This window comes from Drosophila suzukii, chromosome 3, assembly GCF_043229965.1.
Source record: "Drosophila suzukii chromosome 3, CBGP_Dsuzu_IsoJpt1.0, whole genome shotgun sequence".
Classification (NCBI taxonomy): Eukaryota; Metazoa; Arthropoda; class Insecta; order Diptera; family Drosophilidae; genus Drosophila; species Drosophila suzukii.
Window position 1 is genome coordinate 18,520,710 of NC_092082.1, and position 11,990 is coordinate 18,532,699.

At 39.7% G+C, this 11,990-nt stretch overlaps 2 protein-coding genes across 2 annotated transcripts; both read left to right on the top strand.

Moving 5' to 3' along the window:
• The first annotated feature begins 4,078 nt into the window (after positions 1–4,078).
• Positions 4,079–5,231, top strand: LOC108006152 (oxaloacetate tautomerase FAHD2A, mitochondrial). The gene has a single exon (XM_017069605.4). It carries the CDS (start codon positions 4,201–4,203, stop codon positions 5,227–5,229), a length of 1,029 nt encoding a protein of 342 aa, XP_016925094.4. The 5' UTR covers positions 4,079–4,200; the 3' UTR covers positions 5,230–5,231.
• Positions 5,232–6,935: 1,704 nt separating this feature from the next.
• LOC108006155 (ATP synthase subunit b, mitochondrial) lies at positions 6,936–7,824 on the top strand. Its single transcript, XM_017069607.4, has 3 exons — positions 6,936–7,067; positions 7,174–7,502; positions 7,644–7,824. Exons 1-3 carry the CDS (start codon positions 7,052–7,054, stop codon positions 7,734–7,736), a joined length of 438 nt encoding a protein of 145 aa, XP_016925096.4. The 5' UTR covers positions 6,936–7,051; the 3' UTR covers positions 7,737–7,824.
• Positions 7,825–11,990: the final 4,166 nt, after the last annotated feature.

Consider the following 11,990-nt stretch of genomic DNA (forward strand, 5'->3'; position numbering starts at 1 on the left):
GAATATTTGAATACCATTATATTAATAATAAAACCATATTTAATGAGTCTTAAAATACCAATAAAATTATTTTGAAAGTATTGAACTTTTTTAAAATACAGCATAAATTTTTAAAACAAAAAACAGTCAACATATTTTTTTTAATATTAAATAACTTAAACTATAACTATACCCTAGCCTTTACTTTGTTAAACTTCACTTTTTTGCAACTTTCTTAAATTTTTTAGGCATTTAAAGAAATGATTAATTACTAAATTTGATAGTTTATATAAGCACTAAATATTTAACATATCCTTAAATAAATTAATTATTTTTAAAGATTTTCCAACGGTTGTCTTAAATAAATTTTTAAAAGTTTCGGCTGCATCCAAGAAATGCAAGTCCTAATTTCTCGAATAGAAGGCAGCTCCCCTATTTCGCTTCAATTGTTCCGGCAACTTTTGATTATCTTTCCACTGCAATCACATACTCCACATGCCCGACTTACGAGTATATGCAAAACGCTGCAAAGAGCGAGCGCGGCCAACAAGAAATGTTGCAGCAACATTTGGCAGCAAGTGGAGGGCGAGTCGAGGAAATAATAATTTATGCATGCGTTGCGGTAGCTCGATGGCGATGTTGGTAAGAGGGGTTTTTAAGAGGGGGCTAAAGGGGGATATGCACCCCAGAAACCGCAAAATGTTTCGCCTTGTTGTTGCAATTGTTGGCAGCGCGCAAAAAAGTGAATCTGAGCTGCAGACGCTGCCGCTTCAGCTGCAACCGGAAAACGGAAATTGTGGCCAGTTCCCCCTGCCAACCCCTCGATTGCATCCTCAATCCAGGAAAACCACACAGCTCCCAACGCTCTCAAGGATTTATGATCGGGCCGCCGTTTAAGTCGCGCCAATCTGCCGACTTTGCCTTTATTTTAATACACTCGCAGGCGGTTTTTGTCGCTTTCAAATCGCATGCAAGTCGCACCCAAACAAAACAATTTGCAATTAAATGCTTTCTATTTGCAAATTTGCCAGGCCTTCGTTGTTCAAAAAAAATAGCGGCAACTAAGCCCAACTGATGCTAACCGCTGTCCCCTTGAAAGTCTGGTTATTGTGGTTTTGAAGTGTGGTTCTTAACGAACTAACTTTGTTGATTTTATTTTTGTGTCTCATATTTAGTTTCAAATGGAAACGCATTAATTTTTAGATTTTTATTGTTCACAATAAACCAAATGCTTTTATCAGAATATTTGGAGATTATGACACTTAATTTATGTATGATTTTATGCATTTGAATAATTTATAACTTTATATTAACTTGTACTTTCCCATTAAATAAAATTATTTATATTCTGACTATTTCCGTGATTTGATTTCTCCACTCATAAACTATTTAATGCATTAATGGAACATACTGTACTTGTTTAACAACCCTTTTGTGTAATTTTCTATAGCATAAAACACTGCCAAATGGAAAAACTGTACCCCCATAATCGACGCAATTTAGAGCCCGCACAAGCCAATCGCAAAAAAACAGAAAACGCTACGGATTTTATAGAAAAATTGGAAACGAAAATCAAGCATATGAGTTTAATTGCCTAAACAATTCTAATCAAGCTGTGCGGCCATCAAAGCCATCAAAAGGACACAAAAGGAGGAAAATTGCTGATTGCATTTAATAAAAATATAATGTTGCCGCAATCGAACCACGAATTTCCACCACCGATCTGAACAGACCAAAAAAAAACAGAAAACATACTGAGGAGGAAATGGCTTTCGAATGGACATCAAAATGGAATCAAATCGAGGCAGAAATGAATGCGAAACGCAAAACTCACGACGACAATGCGAACTTAATTTCTGTCATAGAAAACATGAAAAGGAGCAGCGGCTAGAGTGGCAGGAAAATTGACATATTGACAGGCAGACAAAAGGTCCACCCCAAAAAAAAGTGGGGTGGGATACGAGTTTGGGTTGCGGATGCGGATGGCGCACTGCAGTTTGATGGCGGCGTCGAAAATAAACAAACATTGCGAGGGCAATAAAATATCAAAACAAGCCAAGAGCAGCGGGCTTGGAGGTGGGCTGTGTGGCAACGACTGTGGCTTAATTGAGGCAACAGAAGGCCGTACAAAAATCCAATCAAAACGCAATGAAAACAAGGATCAAGGAGCGGGGGCACAACCTCCCATTGTACCGGGCAGCTGTAAGCCTCAACTCGGTGTGTGTTGATGTTATCCTGGCAAATAATCAAACTCGCACACACAGAAACCAACTAAACAAGCCAACAAGGACCTTGTCAAGGAGACATGTAAGCGATACAAATGGAGATACTACTAGCCTATACATAGACCAGTACAATTGCCGCACGAATTCTGACTGAATCCTCTCAAGGCTGCAGTTCCATTCCAGTTCCACTCTCGGTTGCAGTTGCAATCTCCATCCAGGCAACTGGATTCAGTGGAGCGTGCGGCATTCACCCCTGTTGAAAGTACCCCTGACCTAATCCAATTCCAGGCACAACAGATAAATCCTGTTTTTGTTTTCGCTTACCTCTGCGCCGATCTGGTGGCATTATTAAAGCCGAGAAAGAAAAACACACACAGCCGATAAGTATTTATTTAAATTGAATTTTCCACTTAGGGATAGTGCGGATCTTGATCAGAGATGAGGCCAGTTGCAGGAGATATCGGTTAACCATTATTTTGGTTAGGATAAGGCATTTCCAAGGGCCAAACAAAATATGATAAGCTGCACTGATCAAAAAACATAATATACTCACTAATTTTATGTGCAGTTAAAAATTTTTGCTTTGGTTAATGTTAATTTCAATATTCAAAACTTTTATTACATTATAACCAGCATAATATCTTTAGTTTTGTAGTTTGATTTAAATATTTTGAAATTCAATTGAAAAGTTTAATTTGTTATGAATTGTATAATATGTTTTTGCATTTAATATTTAATTCAAAATTATAAATTCAATATGCTGATACATATATTTAAAGTCATGGTTTTATCAGTATACTTAACCAATTTTTCATGGATTTTTAATACTTTGTTTAAAGTTATTATACAAAAATGTTTAAAATTTTAACTTGCTTAAGGAGTATGATTTTTTTACACTTCATTGGTGTGGCTTCCTTCTACCTTTAAACTACCTTTAAATTTCAAAGGATTCTTGATCTGGCGCCACACAAACCACGAAGTCCCCCCAAAGCCCTTAAGCCATTAATAAACACATCTTCCCCCATTTCCGTAGCCAAGAATAATGCCTTCCTCCTCTCAACTAATTTTATGGTTTGCCCATCAAGCAAAGCCATGAACACCCCGATCTGAACTACACCAGGCCAATCAAACCTCATGACCTCCCCTCGCATAAAAGCCGCCAAATGTTTGGCGTATAAAAACAAATAAGACAAGGCACACATAAACCACGCCCCCAACGCCCCCGAGATGATCAACGCCGGGAAATTTGTTTGCGTGTTATGTAAATTGCACACAAGAGGAAAAACAGGCCTGGATGGATACATTATGTAAATAAAAGAAATAATAAGCTCACACGGATCCAGAGACAAAGACCATGGTAAAATGTAAGCTTGTATGTTTATTATTTTCATGATGCGTTGATGACATTTTGGGTATGGGGTTCTTTCAATTTAAGGATGTGTCGGACGAAACTGTCATCTTTGTTGCTCCCGCTTTTGTTTTATATTTAGCATTCGACATGAAACGGTATGTTATTTCTTGCTCAATTTTAGGTAGTTATAAGAAGTAGTGCTTACACAATTGATCAATTGATTGATTGCTAATCTAAGAAGGGACATAATCCCACACTACACCCAAATAAACAAGGAAATAAAAACAGTTAAGATTAAATAATGTAACTTTGAGAATTCGTCTTCTCACTTATTTGAGAAAAACCGTTCTTGATGTTATGAAAAAAACACGTAATTTGATATACTGAAGTCTTGAAATATTACGAAAAAATATTATACAATTGAGGAGGTATTACCCCAGAACATAAAGATTAAGTAGGCTGCTCCAGAGTTTAAAAAACGTCAAATATCTAAGTACACTGAAACGTTTTGTACAATAAGTTTATAACACACGACTTTTATACTGAAATAGAGGAACTCTCAAAATTATTAAGAGTCGGATTCACTCAAAATTATACCAAAAACCCAATTTACAAGCCAATTCGAGCAGGATCCAGTAAAACAAGATGAGTGCTCTAATGCACCTCCTTCGCACTTACTTACCCAAGTGGTGTCTTCCGCGTGCCGATCGTCACGCGCAGAAGCACCTGCAGCACCACATTTTCCGGCAGCTCCAGACGAACCACCCAACCACCGCACTGGTGGCCATCAAGCCCACTGAACAGGTGCTGCCCAAGTGCAGGTTCATGCAGTACCGGCGGGCCAATGAGCACCTGAAGCGATTGGGCATGGTCTCCGAGGATGGCAACAAGATGGTGGAGCTGTCGAGCGTCACCTGTGCGGCTTCCAATATGATGGACTTCATCCAGCAGAGGTACTGCATGGTCAGCCTGCTGGATAGCGTGCAATACATGACGGTCGAGGATGTGGACGCCGTGGATCTGCGCCTGCTGCCGCCCATCGAATCACCCGGCAAGATCATCGGCATCGACTGCAACTACGTGGACAACTGCGATGAGCAGCACATCTCCATACCCAGGGAACCGAGCTTCCATGTCAAGTTCGCCACCTCGATCACCGGCGCCTTGGACAACATCAAGGCCCACAGTTTGGTCAAACACATTGACTATGGCTGCCAGTTGGCCGTGGTCATGGGCAAAAAATGCCGGGAGGTCTCGACCAAAGAAGCCCTGAATCACGTGTTCGGATTCATGGTGGTCCAGGACATCGTGGCTCGTGATTGGAACGCCTTGCTCGGCGGTCACTCAATGGATACATTCCTTCCTTTGGGACCCACGATCGTTCACCGCTGTCATGTGCCCGACATCAATAACCTGTGGATCAAGACGATCGTCAATGGGGAGGAGCGCCAGACGGGCAACACCCGCAATATGATATTCAAGATCGACTTCCTTATTCACCGCCTATCCCACTACTTGACTCTCTGTCCGGGCGACATCATACTCACGGGCACGCCCGCCGGAGCGGGCGCCTATCGCCAACCGTCGTGCTTCTTGAAGCCCGGCGATCTTATTGAGAGCGAAATTCAAAATTTAGGCAGAATGTGCAATAAAGTCGTAAATCCCTATTCTTAAAACATCGGATTCACTTCAAAAGAGAATAGTTCTTAATCTAAAGTCCAAATCATACACCCAACAAAATTAAGAAGAACCGTTCTTAAAATCAAGAAGAAAGTGCTCTTCAGCTCTTTTTTTAAAATGAAGCGTTTTCGAAGTAAGGACGAAAAAAATATAGATTTTAGAGACGATTTTTTCTAACTATTCTATTATAAAAAGAAAATATTCCGGGAAATATTTTACATTTGTCTTGAAAAGTGTGTATATAAAGGATACACAAGCGAAATGTTTTAAAACGAACTGTACCAAATAAAACGACTTTGATGAAAATGTGTCATCAAGAAGTCAAATCAATACAAGTTATAGATCACATATGTCCCCAAATTTGCCACAAAATTCCAGAATTCCCGTTATTGGACAATAAATTCACGCTGAAGCCTCAGGCAAGCGAGCGCCCAGACAACCAAGTCAGAAGGAAGCTTCTGGTGGGATCTTAATATGCAATGCAGGAGTGATGGAAGCGGGAGAATCATTTTGTAATATAATTTGTTTTGCTCGATGGTTTTGCAGGAGGGGCTGCCACGAAGATTGGGTGATGGTTACACTTTTATGATACGCCCAAGCATAATCAACATTATCCTCAGAGAGTCACAAGCCGCAAACAAGGAGCCTACAAAGGCGGCAAGGGGGAATGCCCGCTGCGAAAGCCACGGCGCATTATCATCTCATTGCACAGGACTTAATCCTGCGGCAAGTTATTAAAGCGTAACGCGTTTCGTCCTTGTCCTTCGCTGCTGCTCCTCGGTTCCTTGGATCCTGCTCCCTTTTTATTGTTCGCGCTGCGCTTAACTTGTTTCGCATTGAAACAGGACCAAGGGATGGAATCGGGGAAATACGGAAGAACGGGGGTGTGACTGGGTCGGTAGGCGACGCCGCCTTAATGCTAAATGATCCAATATCCTGTTTCCTGCATTTGTGCTCTGCAGCAGCGTTAAAAGGTCCTTTGTGGCCTCCGCCCAGCCTCTGTTCGCTATTATTTGCCTTGGCCAACTTAAAGATGTTTTCCCCACTGAGCCAACTTTTCCCCTTCGCCACCCCTCTCAATTATTTGCTTAGCAAAAAGGAAGATGGAATCGGCGGAAAATGTAGTAAGGGTACATAATTTTGTATCTTTTCTTTGCGCTCGGCAACTTAAATAGAAGAATGTAAAGTTTTTAATTATGCAACTCAACGTTGTCGCATTGTGCGCAAAGTGAGCCTCCCAACTCGTCCCGTTCCGTTTATTCCAACTAGTGAGCATGGCCAAAAACTTAAAATACACATAATTAGCCATAGTACTGGGATAGTTATATTTCCAGCCCCGTTTGCTTAGCGACAAAATCCCGCCACCCTCTCTCATTGTGTGAAGTGTATATCTTTGGGATATCTTTTGGGCTTAGTCCCCCTCCATTTTTGCGACAAAAACTAGGCCAGTTTCTTTCCGAAAGTTGGTGTTTAGTTTGGCATGGACAACGACGCTGACAAAGACCTCGGTTAATTAAAGGAAAATATTAATTCTTTTATAGAAACTAGTAAATTAAGATCAAATGTAGACTGGCTAACTAGTATGTATATGCTTAAAACATTTAAAGAACTCAAAACATACAAAAATTATAATTTTAAATAAAAGACTAACTATTTTTGTAGATGAATATTTATTTATATAGTTTGTATACACCCCATCAGTGCAGTCCTTTCCTTTACTTTCATTTCCAAAATTGGTATTCTACAATTCATACAGATATATACTAGCAACTTTAGGGAAATTTAACAAAACAAATTTGTCGCAGTTTTTCGAAAAATGTTCTCAAGACCAGGTAAAATAAAAACCGCGTAAAGTCAACGAGCAACACTTTATAAACAAACTTTCCGCAAATGAAAACCAAATATGAGTAAGATTAATTGAGATTCCTGGTCCTACAGCTCTTCGTCCTTTGGCTGTGGCCGCCTATCGTTCGGCCTCCACCCTTTCCGCCCGAGGAGCCATCAAGCTCCCAAGGCCTGGAAATCTCAGAAAGGATCGCCTCTGCTTTCTGCCCGAGGATTGGCTCAAAGGACCCGTGGGCATCGGAGTGTTAGCCTACGTCTGTTCCGGGGACTTCTGCGCCAGAGGGCACGAGCACAGCGGACTATCTCTTGGTATCATGGAAGATGATTACTACAGCAGTGGACTCACACTCGGTATCTTTGCCGCCTTTGCTGTAATAAAGCTGCTTCCAGTGATCTCCAAGTGGGCTGATGGCGAGGTCCAAGTGAGTTCAACTAAGATGTCCCACTAAAGAATGCTTAAAAACTCCGATCTGTGATTTAAACTGTCCGCTTAAATTACTTTGTCTAACTTTGTTGGTAACTTGCTTACTAATTATAATCCAAAATTGTACCCCATATTACAGAAAAACGAATCTGGCAACGTGGCTGAGTCAAAGGTCCTGTTAATATCGGCCCCGCAGGAGAAGAAGATCTTGAACGAGGACAATACCAATTAAAGTTCCTTATAGGTTTTAATTTTTGTATTTAGTTTTTAAAACAATATCTACGTAAAATAGCTCCAAATATCGGTGTGTAAAGAGCTATTCTTAAATTTTGTGGAATAAAAAGTATTGGAATATGTACAACAATAATACATTGTAATGTCTTAACACCTAATAGAATACCATCACCATTTATACTGCTTTTACATTATTGAATAAAATATAGGTTTACCTACTTATCTTCAAGATTGCATGTAACAACATATCCCATCATACAAAATTATAATCTCTGGCACATCTAAATAAGTATTTTGAAGAGTTTGTCATACCTTTAAAGAAGCAAGGCCTTAACCTACCAAAAAATCTAGCATTCACAAGAAAGAAAGTAAGATTAGATGATGTAGCCCGACTCGTGTGTTTGCCACATTTTATCCCAGGCATGATATCGTCCGCTGAAGCCCACTTTTTTTAGATGGAAGCTCGGCTGGTTGGGGGGCAAACACATAAAATGTAACATGTCGTAATATTCACCACAAACAACGCCAACAACAGAGGAGAAACAACCCGAAGTCAAAACATGCCAGGGAACATGGCATTGAAAGCTGTTGCCAAACAAAATAGGGGAACCTTAAGGACCAGGAAGAGGCGGCCACAATGAACGGATGCCAAAGAGCGCAAAAAGAAAACAAATTTTCCACTCGTTTTTCCTCTGGCACGACATAATCTTTTTAACAATTTGTATTTGGGAATGCCGGCGGTGTGGATATGACACATATCCCGGGCAAAGTCAATGGCGAAGTATGCAGAAATTTGTTTTGTTTTTCGGCTCCTTTTTTCTGCTTTGTTATACATAATCCTTGAGAGGTGTGACATTTGTATGTATAAATTTCAACTTTGATCCGCAAAGGATAACCTTCGGGTGGCCAAAGCCAATTGCCAGGCACGAAATCTAAATAAACACAAATATTCACACAAAAACACAGAAACGGAAACGTAGTCCCAAAGAAAAATGTGGCCACGTTTCGTGTGCTCGAGATATGTGGTAGAACTCCTCGAGTTTCAGTCCTCCGACTCCTCCACACTTAAGTTGTCAAAATCAGCACAAGATTCCCTCTCGTGTGTGCTGGGAAAATGTTATTTTCTTTTCATTTAACTGTCATGTATTTTGCATTCACAAAAGCCAGCTCCTGTCGGTGCCAAATTGAATGCCCCCAAAGAGAAACACAACCTGCTTTGTTTACTCTGCATTTTCTGGCGTAGGTGTTGTGACATTTGACCGCCGCCGTCTGCGAAACATCAAAAGAAAATCCTGCTTGTTTTTATTCCATTTTTAGGGGACATTAATCACACCTTTTTGGGCATTCAAATGAGCAAATTGACAAGATGCGAAATTGAATTTCTGACACGAACAAAGAGTCTTTATGTGGAAAACGAAATGAATGGTCATTTGGCCATGAAGTTCAATTTAGGAGAAACTTAATATTTTAGATTCCTATTCTTAAAGCTACTATGGCTTTAAACTACTTCTGTATATTTACATTTTTGAAAAAGATGATGTCATTTTATTATCTTTCGAAATTGACAGGTATACAAAACATTTTGTGTAAAAAAAAAGTATTTCAAAACTTTTCCTTTAAAAATATATGATAAAATTTTATTACCATGTTTAGAATATTTTCAGTTGAGAAAATCTCTTCCAAAACATTTTATTAAAATCAATTGATCAATGGCTTCAATCCAATGAACATTATTTAATTGTATTTTCCAAATCCTCCCTTTAATTTTTGAAGTACTTTAATTTTCTAAACTATGAAGTGTATAATGCGACTCCTGTTTATCGCATCTTGATTTGAAAAACTTATGATAGGGCCTAAGTGATCTGTAATGGATTTAAGCACACCAGATACCCCTCTGTGACAGCCATTAGGGAAGTAGATTTTCACATAACAATCTAAGCCCATCGCGTGCCTTTTTCCTATAACCAGAACCCCGTAGGACGACTATCCTATGGAAATCCTCTAACGCCCGATAATTATGTTGAATATTTCCTGCGATAATTGCTTGATTTGCACAATGTGTGTTGATGTTTTCATAATGGATGCTCTCGGGCATAAATTACAAGTTGCAAAGGGAAAGGACAGCTCTTTCTACGGTTGGCATGTGGTGAACAAATGTTGCATACAGCCCGGAGTCGAGTGGCAGATTGATAAGAGTTGTAGAAAGGGGGAGAGTCTGCAGGGGAAGAATTAACACATTTGCGTTCGATCAGGATAATGATGATGCTGGGGTGCTAACCATAACCCTAAGCTGGGATCAGGGTGGTTTTTTCCCCTCCCCTTCAAAAATTTCCTTAGGGTGTGCCAAACAGTGGCAGCTGCCGTTGCGCAGTTATGGAAAACCCATTTCCCTCAACGCATGCGTCAAACTAGATTTATGTTCGGATGCACTTTAATAATTTTCCACTCGCCATCGACGATTATATCCTTTTGTGTCCCGCATAGAGTGAAAAGTCCAGTTGGCCTACATTTTCAAGTGCATCAAGTACGAAATGCATTGACCCTGTCAATTCTAGAGCATTTGCAATTATTCTGCTAAAGACATTTCCCAATAACAGATCATTATCAAGCTACCTTATGAGGGTGGACTGTCCTGCAATGTCAGCTGGCCAGTTGCGTTCAATGAGCCAGCTCGATTTCGATTTGTCCAGCATTTCCTGTACATAAATTGGATCGCTTCTGTCGCATAATGTGTGTCATAGAGATTAGAGTATTTATGGGTAGCAATAATTCTAGAAACTAATGTGCAATGGGTCATGTTTCAACTGCTATGGGAAAATAACATTAAAGGAAGTCCGAAGTTATTCCATTAAATTAAATTGCATGTAAAATTTCTCATACTGTTTGAATAAAAGAAAAAATGTTTTTCTTTATCTTATATTATTATACATTTTATATAAAGATATTTTATATTTAAAACAACAAGCTAACAGAGGCTTTCTTGAGGAGCATAGTAGTATGAGTCTTTTTTCGCCCAGTGAATATTGTAAGTGTAGGAAGATTTGACACTATCTTATGGAAATTCCCTCTTTTTCCTCATACATTAAACGTTTCTCATTTCATGAGTTATAGTTAAACCAGATATCATAAATTCTTCTTTAAAACGCATATTTAAATTCAAATGAATTTAATTTTAAAGTATAAGAACGTTACAATCGTGTACAAAATCAGAAGTCTGTTGAAACCCAATACCTTAAACAATATCCGATGCCCACCAAATCACTGCAACCAGTTGAGTGCGACTAAGTCCATTTAAGCAGTAATTAACTCCAGTCAACAAATCAAAGTAAAGCTGACCGAGTGATTTCAATTTTAATTGCCTTAACCCTTCATCATTCGCACCAGAAGCCCTCGGGACGCAGAGCTGGTTGAAAAAAATAGTGCTAAGACCTAAGCTTACTTAATGTGACCACTTTGAGCGGTGTCGACGGCAGCGAGAGTTGCCTACTTAGCGGACATCGGGGAATATACTATATAGCGCGGAAAGGGACTGACAGCGATAGGAGGACTACTCCGTAATCGGCTTAAAGCAATAAATTGTTCATGGCCCGGCTGCAGTTTCTCCTCCTCTCTCCCTCCCTATAAAAGTTTAACAAAATGGCCAACAAAATGCAGCGTTTTTGTCATCCTTCCTTCGCCTCTGCTATTTTGGTTTATTTTTTTCACAATTTACCACAATGATTAATCACCCAAAAGAAGGCGTGCTCCCTTCCATCCTGTTGGTAATATAATATTTGTCATAGTTCATAATTTAGATATTTTTGTATCCAGAGGGGTTGAACAAAGCAGAGCGAAAAAAGAGAATAATAAAATATTGCAGTCTGGTAAAAAACATCAACTGCATATGTTGCACACAGTTCAAGTGCAGTCGAGAGGGTTTTGGGGGTGGGAAGTGGGGGGTACGAGGGTGCCGACGAGGCCGAGGGGTTGAGTTTGTTTGCGCACACTTTGTGTACAGTTGAGGGGTGACCACGATGATATATCCTGGTATATTTGCCCAGTATCACTATCGATGTATCGAGGTTTTTTGTTTGCCCAGAGGGTTGATTTAGTGCGGAACTGTCGCACTGGCAATTGTGCAGGTCAAGTTAGTAGGTGTTTCCCGGAGAATTTGTGGTTGCATCGAACGTGGTTAACCAAAAGGGTTGGGGTACTATTCATCCAATCAAGGGAGGAAGGCAAATAGTGCACAAAAGGATAAGTAGTTTGGAAT